General features: G+C 40.6%; 1 protein-coding gene across 5 annotated transcripts in view; it reads left to right on the top strand.

Moving 5' to 3' along the window:
* The window catches only part of NEDD4 (NEDD4 E3 ubiquitin protein ligase), a 247,024-nt gene that overhangs the window by 151,084 nt on the left and 77,499 nt on the right, over positions 1 to 18,441 (top strand). For all 5 annotated transcript variants that reach the window (XM_056572379.1, XM_056572380.1, XM_056572378.1 and 2 more), the window contains 2 exons: positions 6,922 to 7,024; positions 13,506 to 13,669. In XM_056572379.1, the coding sequence (XP_056428354.1) occupies positions 6,922 to 7,024; positions 13,506 to 13,669 (267 nt within the window). The remainder of the gene's footprint in view (positions 1 to 6,921; positions 7,025 to 13,505; positions 13,670 to 18,441) is intronic.

Below are 18,441 nucleotides of genomic sequence, written 5' to 3'. Positions count from 1 at the left end.
GGGGAAAATGGGCTGGGTCCTTAAGGGGTTAATGACAGATCATAATTGCACACAGGTGGACATCATTTCACGAATTGTGACTTCTGAAGGTAATTGGTTGCACCAGAGCTTTTTATGGGCTTCCTAACAACGGGGGTGAATACATACTTACTTGCCAATTTTCTGTTTTTAAACTATTGTTTTATTTATATATTTTTCTCTTCACCAACTTAGACTATTGTGTTCTGATCCATCACATAATATTCAGATTAACAAAACATTGAACTTAAAGGGGTATTCCGGGCAAAAACATCTTATCCCCTATCGGAAAAATAGGGGATAAGATGTCTGAACGCGGGGGGCCCACTGCTGGGACCCCCCGCGATCTCCCTGCAGCAGCCTGCATTCTATGTGTAGCTGCGTCTGAAGTTTCGGAAAGCTTCGGGCTTCCGAAACGGGGACGTGATGTCACGCCACGGCCCCTCCATTCATTTCTATGGGAGGGGGCGTAACTGCCGCAACTCCCCCTCCCATAGACAGGAATGGAGAGGGCGTGGCGTGATGTCACGTCTGCGTCTCGGAAGCCCAGAGGTTTATGAAACTTCAGACGCAGCTACGCATAGAATGCAGGATGCTGCAGGGAGATCGCGGGGGGTCCCAACAGCAGGCCCCCCGCGATCAGACATTTTATCCCCTATCCTTTCTTTAGGGGAGAAGATGTTTTTGCCCGGAATACCCCTTTAAGGCTGTAATTTACCAAAATACGAGAAAAGTCAAGGGGGCTGAATCCTTTTGCAAGGCACTGTATGTGTATTCTCCTGCTGCTAGCTTTGTGGGATCACAACAAATAGTTTATTTACACCTCTTCTAAGGCCATGCTCACACATTGGCCCTGATTTACGAAGAGTGTTATGTAGGTTTCTTTGTGGGCTTTAATTCCCTGCAATTTTTTCCCCACTGTATTTACTAAGGTTTCCCTACATTTTGCACTTTTCCCTACATTTTGCTTTTTTTTTACACATGCTCTGATCTGTCGGGTTTTCCTCAGCTGAAATCCACTACATTTTCTGTGGAAATCTTGGTAAATATGTTGTTTTTTTTTTGTGAAAATATGGGGAACGCGCCTCTTTTCAGTGGTCACGCCCCTCTTTCCAGACGACCACGCCCCCTTTTCCGGGTTTCTCAGTAAAATTGAGTTGGTTGGGGTTTTTTTCTCAATTTTTGTGCAAATTCTGGCACAGACAGAATTTCTGGCATACAGCGACAAAAAACATGTCTGGTTTGCAATAGTAAACGAGGGTCATTGTGTTGTCATTTTTACCACAATTTTGGAAAATTGTGAAAGAAACTGACAAAATGCAGTAAAATCATGTGACTAATGCAGTAACAATTACACTTGTGAACACAGCATAAAGACTTCAAATACATATCATTTCTGATTATAGGTCAAATAACTTACTTCATGGCCATTTTTCTCTAAAAAAAAAAAAATAAAAAATAAAAAAAACACTCAAAACTGCACATGTGAGTTGACAAACTTCTCACTCTCTCCAGCTAGGTCCACACTGCTGTTGTCCCCGTCTAGATTTTGTCCGTTATTGCCTCCTAAACGTAACATTCTATTAACGGGTGCAAACTGATGCAAAGGTATGCTATTTTGTGGCATCCGTTTGCATCAGTTTTTCATCCGTTAGTATCAGCTGTCTACAGACTACTGCAGCCGGGACTACTACTACTAGTATCATGGAACAGACTTCTTTTCATGATGGGAGTAGTAGTTCCCTGGCTTGCGGGAGTCTGCAGGCGGCTGAGAGGCTAGATTAGTGCTTGTAGTACTACCCCCATCATGGAACAAAGTATGTTCCATGATGGGGGTTGTAGTACAGGGGCTGAGGGATTGATCGCACTGGATCTCACTTCTGAGACCCAATGTGATCAAAAAGTTATTAACCAGGGGAGTGGGCAGCATGCGCCGCAACCCTGCAATGTAGTCTTGTGTTTTACTTTCATTTTTAAATACCCCGCTGGGAGCCCTGAATGGCCGAGGGGCCATTCAGGGCTCTCAACAGGGTTTTTAAAGTCATTAGCGAGGATTGTTATGTTGCACTACACTGGCAGCCGGGGAAGCATTGCGCTGCGTTCCCTGGCTGCCCTTATGCGCTGTAGGAGGGCAAGATCTATAGATCGTGCAGCAGTGGGCAATATACATAGCTAGCGCAGTGGGGGCAAAACATATAGTGCCATATGTATTATGCCCCCCACTGCGCTATCTATGTATACTGCCCCCCGCTGCGCTAGCTATGTTGTATAATGCCCCCCGCTGCGCTAACTATGTATAGTGCCCCCTGCTGTGCTTACAAATGTTCCCCCAGCGAGCGCATACATAAATCCCTTGCAGCGCTATCTGTGAATAGTATGCTATTTGCAGCACATCTGCTGGCCGGGAAGCGGGCGGCATTGTGCTGCCTTTCCCGGCCAGCAGCAAGATGTGCTGCTAATAGTATACTATTCATAGATAGCGCTGTGAGGGACATATGTGTATAGAAGCGCCGCAGGGGGACAGATATATAGTGATATATAACTGTCCCCCTGCAGCGCTTATATACACATATGTCCCTCACAGCGCTGTCTATGAATAGTATACTATCAGCAGCACATCATGCTGCTGGCCGGGAAAGGCAGTGCAATGCCGCCTGCTTCCCGGCCAGCAGATGTGCTGCAGATAGTACACTGTTCACAGATAGCGGTGCAAGGGATTTAAGTATGCGCTGGCTGGGGGAAATATGTAAGCACAGCGGGGGGGGGGGGGGCATTATACATGTATATTGCCCACTGCTGCGCTACCTATAGATCTTGCCCTCCTGCAGTTCATCGGGGCAGCCAGGGAATGCAGCGTAGTGTAGTGCAACATTACAATCCTCGTAATAATGACCTTAAAAACCCGGCAGGGAGCCCTGAATGGCCCCTCTGTGCCTGCCATTCAGGGCTCCCCGCCGGGTATTTGAAATTGAAAGTAAAACACACACACTGTCTACATAGCAGGGTTGCAGAGCATGCCGCCCACTCCTCTGGTTAATAACTTTTGATCGCATGGGGTCTCAGACGTGAGAACCAGTGCGATTGATCCCTCAGCCCCTGGACTACTACCCCCAACATGGAACAGACTTTGTTCCACGATGGGGGTAGTAGTACAAGTAATCTAGACTCCCGCAACCTGGAAACTGCTACTCCCATCAAGGAAACAAGTCTGTTCCATGATGGGAGTAGTAGTAATCCTACAGCACAGCAAGAATTTGCTGATTTCGCTCCTTCTGAGCATGCTCAGAAGTAATAATGGTTGAAAAATGGATATTTAAAACTGGGTGAAAACAGATGACATTATGTGCTCATCCGTTTGCCATAGACTTCAATGTAAAATTTTTAATATCAGTTTCTATTCCTTTATTTTTGACTGGAGAAAAAAATACTGCATGCAACGTTTTATCCCCGTAAAAAAAAAAGGAACAGGAAGGAAACTGGTGCAAATGGGTGATAAAGGATTGTAAAAACATCCATTTGACATCAATGGGATTATTTGACAGCCGTTTGCAACCCATTTAAAAAATATCAAACGGATTGCAGAACGGGCATAAATTTACGGGGGCAGATGGCCGTGTGAACGAGCCCTCCCTCATATTCTTTTTCTTTCTTTATCTCTCGCTCTCTCTCATCTTCTTGGCTGTCTCTCTTTTCTTTCTTGCTTTCTTTTTTGCTCTTTTTCTCTTTTTTCTTTCTCACTCGCTCTCTCTCTTTATTTTTCTTTCTTTGTTTCTCTACTTTATTTCTCTCCCCCTCTCTTTCTTTCTCTCTCTCTTTCGCTCGCTCTCTCTCTCTCTCATTTTTTTCACTCTTTCTCACTTTTCTTTCTCTTTCGTTCTCGCTCTCTCTAGCTCATATTTTTTTTGCTTTTTCTCTCTCCCCCTCTTTTTTTCTCTCTCTCCTCTCTCTCTCTTTCTTCCCCCCCTCTCTCTCTCTCTTCTCTTTCTTTCTTTCCCCCTCTCTTCTCTTTCTTTCTTCCCCCATCTCTCTCTTTCTTTGTTTCTTTCTCTTTCTTTGTTTCTTTCTCTTTCTTTTTCGCTCTCTTTTTTTCTTTCCCTCTCTTCTTTCTTTCCCCCTCTCTCTCCCCCCCCTCTCTCCTCCCTCCTTCCTCTCTCCTCCCTCCTTCCTCTCTCTCTCTCTCTCTCTCTCTCTCTCTCTCTCTCTTGCAGTAACATAGTTCATAAGGTCGAAAAAAAAGACCATTGTCCATCAAGTTCAACCTATAACCTTTCCCTCTTTCTCGCGCTTTCTCTCTCTCCCTCTTTCTCTCACTCCCTCTCTCTTTTCTTTCTCTCCCACTTGCTTTTTCTCTCATATTCTTTTTCTCTTTCCCTCTCTCTTTTCTTTCTTTCTTCGCTCTTTTTCTCTCTCTCTCTCTTGTTCTCTCTGTTTCTCTCTTTCTGTCTCTCTCCCCCTCTCTTATTTTTTGTTCTCTCTTTCTCTCTCATTCTTTTATGCTCTCTTCTTTCCCTCTTTCTTTCCCTCTCTCTCTCGCTCCCTCTTTTATTTCTCCCTTTTCTTTCTCTTTCTTTCTCTTTTCTTTCTCTCTCTGTCTTTCTTTCTTTTTCATTCTTTTTCTCTCTCTCACTTTCTTTCCCTCTTTTTCTCTTTCTTTGTTTCTCTTTTTCTCTCTCCCTCTCTCTTCCTTTCTCCCTCTTTCTTTCTTTCTTTCTTTCTTTCTCTTTCTTTCTCTTTTTTTCTTTCTCTCTCTCTCTCTCTCTCTCTCTCTCCCTTCCTCTCTCTCGCTCTCTCTCTCTCGCTCTCTCTCCCTTCCTCTCTCCCTCTCTCCCTCTCTCTCTCCCTCTCTCTCTCCCTCTCTCCCTCTCTCTCTCCCTCTCTCTCTCCCTCCCTCTCTCTCTCCCTCCCTCTCTCTCCCTCCCTCTCTCTCCCTCCCTCTCTCTCCCTCCCTCTCTCTCCCTCTCTCACTCTCTCAGTATGGAGCCAAACTCACATCAGCTAAAACAGGTATGCAAAAGTCATACACAAGAACCTCTAGATTATTCTCTAATAACATCATATGCTGCACTATAAAAGTGCTTTTTAAGTAATAAATACGGGTGTAAATTCTTAGCACATTTTTGTCCAAGTCCCAGACCTGAAAGCCCTAACACAAGTTTTCTTATTTCAGGCAGAGCTTCTAGTGTTCCACAGTTCTGGTTTTCACAGGGCACAGAGAAGGAATGTCTTTGCATACTTTTGACCACATTCTAGAGAACTCTGCAAAATATGTTTGCTTAGGGCTTTGACCATTCAATTCGTACTCATTACTGTTCAAGGTTTTTTATTTTGCAATTTATTACAAGTGTTTGGCTGTTTAGGATCATTTATGTTGGCGGTAATATCACAGCTATAAACACATACAAGATCAGTTCTGCTATGAGCATATTCCTTAAAGGGAGTCTGTCACCTCTATAACCCTTCCTAAAATACGGGGTGTTTAAAACAAAAAAAAGGTTGTGCAAAAGTAGTGACCGAAAATCCAAGCAAAACTAAAGGATGGTGACATTGCAGTAAGAAAAAGCTTTTTGGGTACAAAAACAGTGCTGCAGTGACCAGGTACAAAATCTACAGTCCCTTTTCCTGGCCACCTCTATCTGGACATGTGAAAGGAATGACATGCCACAGATAGACCATGTTTTGCACATCTTTGTCTATCATCAAGATGGTGCACCTCAACATTTCTACTTGGATGTGCGCGAAACCTGAATGAAACTCTATTACAATGTTGAATTGCAGCACCAGAAACAATAATTCACCAATGTTGTGCTGGCCTCTACGATCACCAGATCTAACATCTTGCAACTTCTTTTTGTTGGGCTGTATCTGCCCTACCCCTTCCCAGCTAACTCATGACTAAAGCAGTGAGGGATGTGCTGGCACGTGTCTAGACATGCGCTGTGTCACCAATGGAAATCACTTTGAACATTTTTAATGTATAGATAGAGGTTGGATACATAGTACCTTTCATGTTCATACATTTGTGATATGTTCTCTCGTTTATGAATGCCAAGGCTATATTTTTACACTATTTTTTTTGTATACAGTAAGATGTAAATTGTTAAAAAGACTTATTCCAAATCTGTATATATTTTTTTGTTTCTACTCCCTAGCATTCCCCTGCTGTAAGTAAACACAGAGCTTAGTATCTCTCTATACATTAGCATGCTCTGTTCACAGGCTTACTATAGAAAAGATAATATATATCGGAATCTGTGTCTTTTGTACTATTTACAGTAGTTTACATGGATTGTAACTAGATCTAAACTCAAAGGAACAGCGAACCAGATGAGGAGATGCCCACAAAATTACATTGTAAGGCTACGTTTTTGAGACAGTTAAAATCATTAGCAGTCATCATGGACTTGTACATTTAAAGCCACTTTTTCAGAATGTATTATAGAATTTTACCTGTACTTAGCAATTCTTTCATACAGTGACTATATTATAAGAATTGGTTATTGCTTATCAAGCTAAAAGAGTACCGTAACTGCTAAGACTGTCTTCAAGCTGCAGTAAATAGTATCAAAGCACTCTGTATAGTGGGGAAGTCCGCACTATTCCATCCAGCAAACCCCAACAGATGCCACCCAAACAAGGCCAACATGACACACTTTTGGCCTCCGTTGGTTACTGGGGATCTATAGATACCTTTTTTTAAAATTACCATTAAAGACACTTTTTCTTTCTCCCATGAGACTGGCATGAAAGGAAAAAAGTGGAAATTTGAAATATTGGCCTCAAATATGTATTTTTTTTTTTTTTTTTTTTAAGATCCTGAATGGCGTAATTTTCTTTTGTTTGTTTTCAAATATCATTGTGTCATTAGATGTCAATAAATTTTCTTGCCTAATGTTTCCTCAACAGTCATAAATCTAAAGTCAAGGGACATCTTCGATTAAAAATGACTTACTTACCTAAAAACAGTGGATCAGAAGAAGAAAACACAGAGCAGGGCGAAGAGGTGGAGGTCAGTTTTGTTGTATGATGAGAACTATTTTCTGAGTTTTGCGATTTTATTTTTTGTACGCTTTAATATCACTCTTCTCTGTATGGTGGCAGATTAGTTCTGAACTGTTTATTTACAGCATACAGATTATTTTTATTTTCTGCTGATAATTTGGTGTTTACAGATGCTAAATATGATTCTGATTGCTAAGCCTGTAGATAAAAAAAATAATTATTAAAATATAACCGTGTTTCTCCAAAAATAAGACACTGTCTTATATTTATTTTTCTTCAAAAAGACACACCATGGCTTATTTTCAGGGGATGCCTTATTTTTATTAAGGTAAGTACAGGCATGGGCATATGAAATGAAGGGGATGGCTATATGAAATTAATATAGACATGGTAGCTAATTTTTATTCCTCCTTATTGCTCATTTTTATTCCTCCTTATTGCTCATTTTTATTCCTCCTCATTCCATACGGTACCCACCTGGCCTGCTCTCCTTCCCAGATGCACCAGAGTACTGGGAGGAAGTGGCTTTAACTTCCTCCCAGTGCTAGGCAACCGCAGGGACTTGGGAGCCGCTGCCGCACAGAAGACGCTTCCCCACGCTGGGACACTCTGCCATGTCAGCTGCCATCCCCACGCTGATCAGCTGGGAGACGGGACGCACGGAAGCCACACGTAAGCCACCACTGTAAGGACATCCCTACGATATGGTACCTGTCAAGATGGGGCAGATGAAGGGCTGGCCATCTCCATTATCTTCAATAAGCCACGCCTACCAATATGGCTTATTTTAGGGGGTATGTCTTATATTGAACAACTACATAGAACTTCTGGTATGGCTTATTTTATGTTTATGTCTTATTTTTGGGGAAACACGGTAGTACTAATTCTGTTGAGGCGTAAAAGCCTTTTCACGTTATTAATTCGTAAAGTGACAGTGGTCAGAATTGCAAAAAAGGGCTGCGTCCTTAAATGGGCACTGTCATGAAATCAAAAAATTGATATGTTGTAGTACTTAAGTACTACAACATATCTCTAATATACTTTAATTAAAAAAAGTGATTTTAAACCAGTTTAAAATCACTTTTAAATTCGGCCACTAGGGGTCGCCCTCCTAGTTGCCGAATGCATTCGGCAGTAACGTCACTACAGAATTTCGACTCATTTCAGCCTGGCAAATGAGTCGAAATTCAGTCACTGCGGTGCTCGCTCCCGCCTGTTAATCAAACAGGCGAGAGCGAGTACGCTGATAGCTGGGGCTGCGCGCATTGGCCAGCTCCAATGGCCTCGCCCGCCCCCATTACCCTATCCGGAGGCAGCGCGCGGACTCATTGCTGCGCTGATCCTCCGGATGGGTAAGTCTGATCTGAGGTCTTATAATACTTTATACAACTCCCAGCATGACCATACAGTCATCAGCTTTCAGGGCATGCTGGGAGTTGTAGTTTTGCAGCAGCTGGAGGCACCCTGATTACACATGAGTGTTTCTCAAACAGTATGCCTCCAGCTGCTGAAAAACTACAACAGCAAGCATGCCCTGACAGCTGTATGGCGATGCCCTGGCAGGCCGGCAATGCTCCTCTGCTCCTCCTCCCTGGATAGCACATGCACAGCTAAACACGGAGGAGGAGACCCTGGAGCTGCCTGCCGTGCTATTGGCAGATCATCTATGCGTGCTCCCGACAGGAGCGCTGCATAGACGATGTGAGGGCTCAAGCAAGCGCCCAGCAAGGTGTCAGTGATGTCGCGCCTGTTGGGAAGCGCAGTTTAGAAGCACTAAATCTGCTCTATTAAAGCGATTTTAAAATGTTTGAAGCCAGGTAGGGGGTTAGGGCTAGATTACTACTAGGTAGGGACATATTAGATTATATAGTACTTGGTGGGAGCTACCCTTTAAGGGGTTAAAATGGATGATCGGAAGTAAAAAAAATGTGAAAAATCCCCTCCCCAATAAAATGGTAAAATGTCAGTTTTTTCCCATTTTACCCCCAAAAAGCGTAAAAAAAATTAAATAAACATATTTGGTATCGCCGCGTGCGTAAATGTCCGAACTATCGAAATATAATTTTAATTATCCCGTATGGGGAACTGTGTAAACGTTAAAAAAAAACTAAAAAAAACTGCTGCTTTTTTGTCACAACATATTTTTTTTTTTGTCACGTCATATTCCCAAAAAATTTATAAAAAATGTATTAAATGTTTTATATATGCAAATGTGGTATCAATAAAAAAAATACAGATCAAAAAAATTTGCCCTCACATACTAATTTGTTTAAAAAGTTTGAGATGTTTTTTTAAAGCAATACAAAAATAGAAATGTATGTAATCATGGGTATCATATTAATCTTATTGACCCACAGAATAACGTCATAAAATTTCATTTTTAAGGTAATTTGTACAGTGTGAAAATGAAACCTTCCAAAATTTGCTAAATTGTGGTTTTCTTTTCAATGTCTATACCACACAAATAGTATTATTTTGGTTGCGCCATACATTTTATTGTAAAATGAGGGATGTCATTACAAAGGATAACTGGTTGTGCAAAAGACAAGCCTTCATACTCATCTGTGGATAAGAGTTATGATTTTTAGAAGGCGAGGAGGAAAAAACGAAAATGCAAAAATAAAATTAGCCTGGTCCACAAGGCCAAAATGGGCTTGGTCCTTAAGGGGTTAATAAAAAAGAAAAAAAAAAGAAGAATAATAAAAAAATTAATTGTAATGCAAACTGGTTAAAAAAAGGTGTATATTTTGGGGTGAATGCTGTCTTGTCCCTGAAGCTACTGTGTGTCTGTGCAGATAAATTACAGGAAATGAGGGCGGGACATACAGGGCTCTGTGCACTGAGGCACTGTGATATGCTCCCGGCTCACATAGCAGGCTGATAGACAAACCAGGAACCTGCACAGAGCCCTGTTTGTCCTGCTCATACTTCCTGTAAGTTGTCTCTGCACAGATACTAGCTTCAGGGACAAGGCAGAATTTTTTCACCCCAAAATAAACACATTTTTAACCAGTTTGTACTACAATTATACATATAATGTTATCTAGATTATATAAAATGTTTTTTCAGATAAGATGCGCTTTAAGGCCCAGACTTAATTTTTTGCTTTATGGATGTATAATACAGTGATAATCTGGACCTTTTTTTATTTATTTTTTTTATTTATTTTTGTGTTTTTTTTACATTTGCAATTTAATTTTTTTTTTTTTTTTTCTTTGTCATATCAAAATTAAGCTGATCTGCAGTATGCTTTTTCTCACTTGGGGTGCTGGGGACATAGACCGTTAATAACTTCAAGAGTTAAAGTAGTCTGTTGAATAACAGAATAATGTAGTGGTGTGTCCATAGTTCTAGGATACCAAATGGCACAAAAAACACCATTTGGTTAAAGTAGTTGTCTGAATAAAATAAAAATACAAAATAAAAGTATTTCTGCATTTTAAATCCGCTCAGGGTGGGGGAAAAATAAGAAAGCTGTACTCACCTGCAGACCATCCACCGCTTGTGCTGTTCTACCGCTGCTGGTTCCTGCTGTTGGCGCCCCGTTCTCTGTCCAAACATGTAAAAAATGACCCCTCACTCTATTCCTGGCTGAGGCAGATGACAGTTGATGGAAAGCTTTGATGGAAAGCTAGAAGTGCTGACAGACCAAACCATTTAGTATGGGTTTCTTTAATGTTTTCCCCCATCGAAAAAACACATTTAAATGTACAAACTTGTATCTGATATACTCCACTAGTAGCTTACAAGACAGAATGCTGCAAATATTAGCTGAACTCTTACCAGCTCCTCTTGCTCACCTCACCATAAAGAATACCACTCATGATCTTGTTACATTTTATAATCCTCCCAGTTCACTGCCCCCATCATGATAAACTACCCCTGTATTTTTTTTATTTTTCTACCTTGATATTGCTCTGTATTTTCTGCTCAGACTCATTCAGAATCACAAACTGGGAAAGGGTGTTATCCACCAGGCTAGACATTATCTGAAGCCATACAAGGGAGAACTTCCTCCCTCACTTTGCTACATACAGGCCAGAGCAGTTCAGTGTGTGAGGTGAGCTATGATTGGCTAAGGCTGCTAAGCCCCCCCCCCCAGTACTCCAGACTGCATTTCCTGATTTTGGATGTCTGTCAGGCCAGGAGGAGTCCAAAGTCTGTGCAAAAGAAAAGGGGGAAATGTGCTATTGACAATTAGGGAAACACCTAGTGGCAGCTTTTTTTAAACACCACCAAAACATCATTTTTTTTAACCCTTAAGCACTTAGCGCACCATGACTTACATTTATGCCATGAACATGACCGCGAGCACCGGACCGATGCTTCCATCAGCAGCCAGGGACCTGCCGGTAATGGCGGACATCAGTGATCGCGCCGATGTCTGCCAATAACCCCTCAGATGCCGTGATCAATACAGATCACGGCATCTGCAGCAGTGCGGTACTTAAAACGGATGATCGGATCGCCCGCAGCGCTGCCGTGGTGATCCGATCATCCAGCATGGAGGCTGGAGGTCCTCTCACCTGCCTCCAGGGGTCTTCTGCTCTGGTCTGAGATGGAGCAGAAGATCGCTGATAATACTGATCAGTGCTATGCCCTATGCGTAGCACTGAACAGTATTAGCAATCAAATGATTGCTATAAATAGTCCCCTATGGATATGAAAAAAATGTGTAAATAAATAAAAATAAAATAAAAAAGTGAAAAAAAAAGTGAAAAACATCTCCCCCCCCCCCCAAAAAAAAAATTGTATTTTTTTTACCCCCCAAAAGCGTAAAAAAATAATTAATAAACATGTTAGGTATAGCGGTGTGGGTAAAAGTCTGAACTATCAAAGTATATTGTTAATTATCCCGTACGGTGAATGGCGTAAACGTTAAAAAAAAGTCCAAAATTGTGGCTTTTTTTCCCACATTTTATAAAAAAAAAAAAAAATAAATAAGCCCTTATACCACCCAGTATACGGAAACATTAGAAAGTTATAGGTAGTCAATATAGAGCAATTTCAAACATACTAATTTTGTTAAAATAGTTTGAGATTTTTTTAAAGCAGTACAATTATAAAAAAGCATATAACCCGGGTATAATTTTAAAGGGGTACTCCAGTGGAAATTTTTTTTTTAATCAACTGGTGCCACAAAGTTAAACAGATTTGTAAATTACTTCTATTAAAAAATCTTTATCCTTCCAGTACTTGTTAACTGCTATATAATACAGAGAAAGTTCTTTTCTTTTTGGATTTCTTTTTTTTTTTGTCTGTCCACGGTGCTCTCTGCTGTATCAGGAATTGTCTAGAACAGGAGCAATTCCCCAAAGCAAACCTATGTTGCTCTGGACAGTTCCTGATAAAGACAGAGGTGTCAGCAGAGAGCACTGTGGACAGAAAAAAGAGAAATCCAAAAACAAAAGAATGCTTTCTGTAATATACAGCCGCTAATAAGTACTGGAAGGATAAAGATTTTTTAATAGAAGTAATTTACACATTTTTTTTTTCTTTCTGGCACCAGTTGATTCAAAATTTTTTTTTTTCCCACCGGAGTACCCATTTAAGCGTATTGACCCACAGAATAAGTGAACAGTGTGAAAACAAGACCTTCCAAAATTTGCTAAATTGCGGTTTCCTTTTAAATTTTCTCACATTTTAGGGTAAAACAAGTGATGTCATTACCAAGTAAAATTGGTGATGCAAAAAACAAGCCCTCATATGGGTCTTTGGATGAAAATATAAAAGAATTATGATTTCTGGAAGGCGAGGAGGAAAAAAAACAAAAATGCAAAAATGGTCTGGTCCTTACGGCCAAAATGGGCTTGGTCCTTAAGGGGTTAAATAAAGCACGTTAAAAATGTTTTTTATTTACCATAAGGAGTGTAATAGCAAAACATTTTTCCATGAGTGCCCATTTAAAGACCTCTCTGTATACAGTTGGATATGAATTATCCATCTATCGTTGGTCAGTATAGAAGGAGGTGATGTACAGAGCAAGCATATGCAATACTATTATATCAATAGATTTTAATGTATGTCTGTCAATAACTTTATTAAAATGTGCATATTATAGCATAACATACCGGTAGTTGTGTGTGTTTTTGTGATGTTCTGTTTTAACAAAAAAAAAAGAGCTGTCAAAGCTGTTTCTGTATAGTCAGAAAAGGTATCCAAAAGTAAACTTGACAGACTTATGTCAAAGACACATTTGGTATATGATTGCCCACAGACCTATATATAGGCATTTACTTTACACTGGATTTATAGATTTTTTTTTTCTTCCTTTTATCAGTCTACAGTGTACTGTCAATTTCTTTCATGTTATTTTCTAATCAGCTTTGTATACTGTAATTGAGATGAATTAATAAATAAATATTTCTTGTTTTGCCTAATTCATTACACTGTGTGTATATATATATATATATATATATATATATATATATATATATATATATATATATATAAATATACACTAAATCTGCCTTTTAATTTTTCTTTAGCCTGGTTGGGTTATATTGGACCAACCAGACCCTTCTTGTCAACCACAGCAGCAGGAATTGTCTCCATTACCTCCAGGGTGGGAAGAGAAACAGGATATCCTTGGCAGAACTTACTATATCAACCATCAGTTTAAAAGAACACAGTGGCAGAGACCTACCATTCAGTAAGTGACTGAAGTGAATGCAAAATATAAGGTAAATGTAAGTATTGGTCCACTATAATCGGCCCCCGATCCCCAGCATCGGCAGCGAGATCGGGGCCCCAGGAGCGGAGTCGGCGGCGGCAGGCAGTGTAATTCTTGCACTCGGGAGAAATTGCCTAACAAATTTTGGTGGGCTTTTTTCTTTACCCCTTTTAAAAAGGTAAAGTTGGGGTCTACACTTGCACGTTATTGTAAAAAAAAAAAAAATGTTTTTAATCTAACATGCTGGTATTGCCCCATAATTCATTTTCACAAGAGATAAAAGGAATAAAAAGACCCCCAAAACTTCTTCTGAGTACGAAAATACCCATTATGTGGGCGTAAAATGCTCTGCGAGCGCACAACAGGGCTCAGGTGGCTGATTGTACAGCGGTTCTGACATAAACGCAAAAAAACTAATACCCACATGTGACCCCATTTTGAAAACTACACCCCTCATGGAACGTAACAAGGGCATAGTGAGCCTTAGCACCCCACAGGTGTTTGACGAATTTATGCTAAAGTTGGATGGGAAAATGAAAAATTTTTTATGTTTTTCACAAAAATGCTGGTGCTACCCTAAATTTTCCCTTTTCATAAGGGAAAATAGGGGAAAAAAGCCCCCCAAAATGTGTAACCCCATTTCTTCTGAGTAAGAACATACCCCATATGTGGATGTAAAGTGCTCTGCGGGCAAACTACAATGCTGAGAAGAGAAAGAGCGCCATTGGGCTTTTGAAGGGAAAATTTGTCCGGAATTGAAGGCCACGCGTGTTTTCACAGTCCTTGTGGTGCCAGAACAATGGACCCCCCCCCATTTTGGAAACTTCACCCCTCACGTAATGTAATAAGGGGTACAGTGAGCATTTACGCCCCACACGTGTCTGACTCTAAGCAGAGCTCCTAATAGTGTAGTATGTATGAACATCACAGGAGGCAGTAAAGGAGGATAATAGACACAACACCAGTAATAGACAAAACAGCAGTATGCGCAGTCAACGATGATATTAATTGGACGGTGCAGCCACCAGGTGTCTGTCTTTGATCCTAGATCCACCAGAGTGACAGATACCATAAGGAAGTAATAGAAAATAACCGGATTGTCAGGTGCAGGAACCGATCCAAGTAGAGAAACTGCTAGGCTGATAGTATTAACTGCATTGTATTAAAACATAACATATTAGAAAGCCAAATACATGACACAATGGCATTTTATGTGCAGATGGCAGAATGGAGGATACACTACACAAAACAGATGCCCAAATGACATCATAGCCAGTGGCCAATCACATACAAAGTAATCACATACAAAGTGATTCCCAATGCAAAACAACAAATAAAAGCAATAGTGGTGGTAAGTCTAACAACTATAAATTATATATGAGCCTGTAAAAGGTGTCAGCACACTGTGTCCCCTTTAAAACATTAGTATGAACCAAAAGGCTTGCTGTACCTTGTAGATGCTGATGTCCCCTTTAAAACATTAGTATGAACCAAAAGGCTTGCTATACCTTGCAGTTGCTAATATCCCGCTGGCCGGAGCGCCCTCCTACTTCCGGTGGCAGTCCGCTACCGGGGTTAGGCAAAAAAAAGGCGCAGACTACATAAGGATGTTCCAGAATATGCCCCTTCAACTTCATCATAACTAGATCCGGGTAATGAGCGCACATCCTGTGTTTGGGAAACATTTCACCTATGCATTTGTCTATTTATCCAAACTGATTTTATTGTATTTTATTCTTATTTTTAATTTTATATCCCTAATTGAGTGTGTATGTTGTCTTATCCCTTTTTATTTGTCATTAATAATTATGAACATGTATACATGGAGTTAATGAGCCTGTATTTGTAGAATCATTTTGCTATATATGTATCTTGCAGCCATATTTTAGCTATTTAATAGTTTAAAAAAGCCAAAAGAGAGCAGCACATCACAAAAAAAGACAGATGCACGGGTGCCGTCAGCTAGGAGCCCAGGTTCAGGAATCCAGTTAGATATAACCAAAAAAGGCCGCAGCAACTCCAAAAGGTGCTTTATTCACACAATGTGAGGCGACGTTTCGGTTTAAACTATTTAATAGTTTATCTATACTCCTCAAATATAATCTGCCCCCGGTTTTATGGTTTTAATCTACTCAGTCCTTGTTTTAACATATATATGCATCAATTTTATAATTAACTACATAGTACACCATCTTAATATTAATTTATTGTACATATGCTGAACAGTATTCATTATACAGTATCCATTAGTCTGGCACCAATAGCATTTAGTGCGGGTACCGCATCCCATAGTCCCATCTCACCAGCACATACTCTGCCAATGGAGCCAACGGCGCTTCTCCTGCTATTCGTTCATTTGGCGGACCCGCTGTGCTCTCATAACCCGGCTCTAGTTAGGATGAAATTGCAGGGACATATTCTGAAACATCCTTATGTAGTCTTCGTCAGGTTTTTTGCCTACCCTGGCAGCAGACTGGCATAGAAAGTTGAAGGGCGCTCCGGCCAGCGGGACGTTAGCAACTACAAGGTACAACAAGCCTTTTGTTTCATACTAAAGTTTTTTACAGGAGACATCAGCAACTACAAGGTACAGCAAGTTCATATTAATGGTTTTACAGGGGATACAGTGTGCTGACACCTTTTACAGGCTCATATATAATTTATAGTTGTTAGACTTACCACCTGTTTTACTGTTATCTGTTGTATTGCTTTGGAAATTAGTTTGTATGCGATTACTTTGTATGTGATTGGCCACTGGCTATGATGTCATTTGGGCGTCGTTTTTTGAATGTATAAGGGGCAGACCCTAAGTGTATCCTCCATTTCGCCCTTTGCACATCTGAAGAAGGGGTGATTTATACCCCAAAACACCATACCGTTTGTGGCTTTTTAGAGGAGAACTGCAGCCATAAACACTTATCCCCTATCTGCAGATAGGGGGTAAGTGTGTGATCGTTGGGGTCCGACCGCTGGGACTCCCATGAGATTTCCCGTTTGGGGACCCGGCATTACCGTGGCTCTGTGCGGCTAATGCGCTTGTTGTTGACCTCACTGAATCTCCGCCTCTCCCTTAAAGATACATGGAGGGGGAAAGTCGGCTGCGGTGTCATGCTGCGGCCGACACACCTCCTGCGTGGGAGAGCCTCTCGGGTACAAGAGATCGTAGGGGTCCCAGTGTTCGGATTCCCCCGCGATCAGACACTTATCATCTGTCCTGCGGATAGGGGATAAGTGTCTATGGCTGCAGATCTCCTTTAATGTGTTATTTTTCAATAAACTGTGGCTTTTGATTAAAATGATCAACGTAGCAGTTTCTCTACTTGGATCGGTTCCTGCACCTGACAATCCAGGTACCTTATGGTATCATAAAGTTTTATGGCATCCCTCTGGAAAACAGCATTCTAAGATGAATATAAATATAAGAGATGTGTGCAGCTCACAGCTAAACTAATTTGAGGTTATCCGCACACAAATCCGGACCTAAAGGAAATCACCAGATATCTAGTAGAGCTGGTGCATGATGGAAATTTATAAATATAAATAAATGGGAGAACCGTGCTTCAAATACATAGGATAATTTATTAAAATATTTTTACAAGAACTAATTGATAATATTCATAAAATCATATCCCAACAGAGGGCCCTTGAAAGGATATAGTATAACATGTATAATACTCTAAAACATCAGATGTAAGCTACTGCTACAAAGAATATGCTATATTACATTTTCACTTGTATAGCACAGTAGCATAAGAGGATGCTATATATAATCAATTATATTGTAAATAGGTTGCATAGTCCAGCATCTGTTACTCCATATTGTTCAGATTTCATATACATATACAGTTTTCATTTTAATATCATATTGCCCGTCTTATTGTGATGTTAATACAATAGATATTTAGTAGCTGTAAGTCACTTATGACAACTAAACAATAGTTTGCCTCTCATCAGAGGTTAGATGGTCCAGGGCAACCGATTCTGCAGTAGTTGGTACTGTGTACCTCCCACCTATTACCCGCCGGACGTCTTGTACGGCTGCTGGCAGACACAGCAAGTCCGATAGGGGTAGGCGGCCGTGTCTCCTGTTCTAACACGCTGAGAGCTGCCGTTCACGGAATCCTTGGTTAACCCGATGGCAGAAGATGGAAGCCGGGAGCACAGACCGCAGCTCCAAAGCTCCAAACTGGCAAGTCCGTAGTATCCCCGTCTCAGCGTCTGACATCGGCAATGCAGCTTTAACAGGTGAGTAGTGGGAAGACTTAGTTCTGCTTTTGGAGCCACTCTATGGCAATAAGAAGTCTCCGTTTGATATTAGTAGTAGTGCAACTGAAGATACCAGTTCAGATTAGACACGTTTCAGGGTACTCATGAATTATAAAATGACCCCTTCCTCAGTAGTCGTGATGTAAAATGAAACTTGCTTTATCCTATATATACACAGTCCCTGTGTTTCATCAAAGGGATATAGTTCACAAAGAAATGGATTAATGGAATGGGAATCATCCTATTTCCAAATGCTTACAATCCACCACATAATTATTTATGGCCACAAATATACAAAACTAATCTCATATATAAAATATCCATTAAACAAGTTTATGGATCTAATGGCAATATACCTGAAAATTAAAATATAAATAAAAGTAAAAATGGAAATAAAAATAAAATAATGCAAGAGGCAGCATTTGCAAAATTTGACTGCAGGTGAATAGAGGGATTGAATCTGAGCCAGCCTGTGCCCCATATTA

The sequence above is a fragment of the Hyla sarda genome, chromosome 4 (genome assembly GCF_029499605.1).
Source record: "Hyla sarda isolate aHylSar1 chromosome 4, aHylSar1.hap1, whole genome shotgun sequence".
NCBI lineage: Eukaryota > Metazoa > Chordata > Amphibia > Anura > Hylidae > Hyla > Hyla sarda.
Note: the sequence above shows the minus strand (reverse complement) of the source record. Positions and strands in the feature narration are given on the sequence as shown.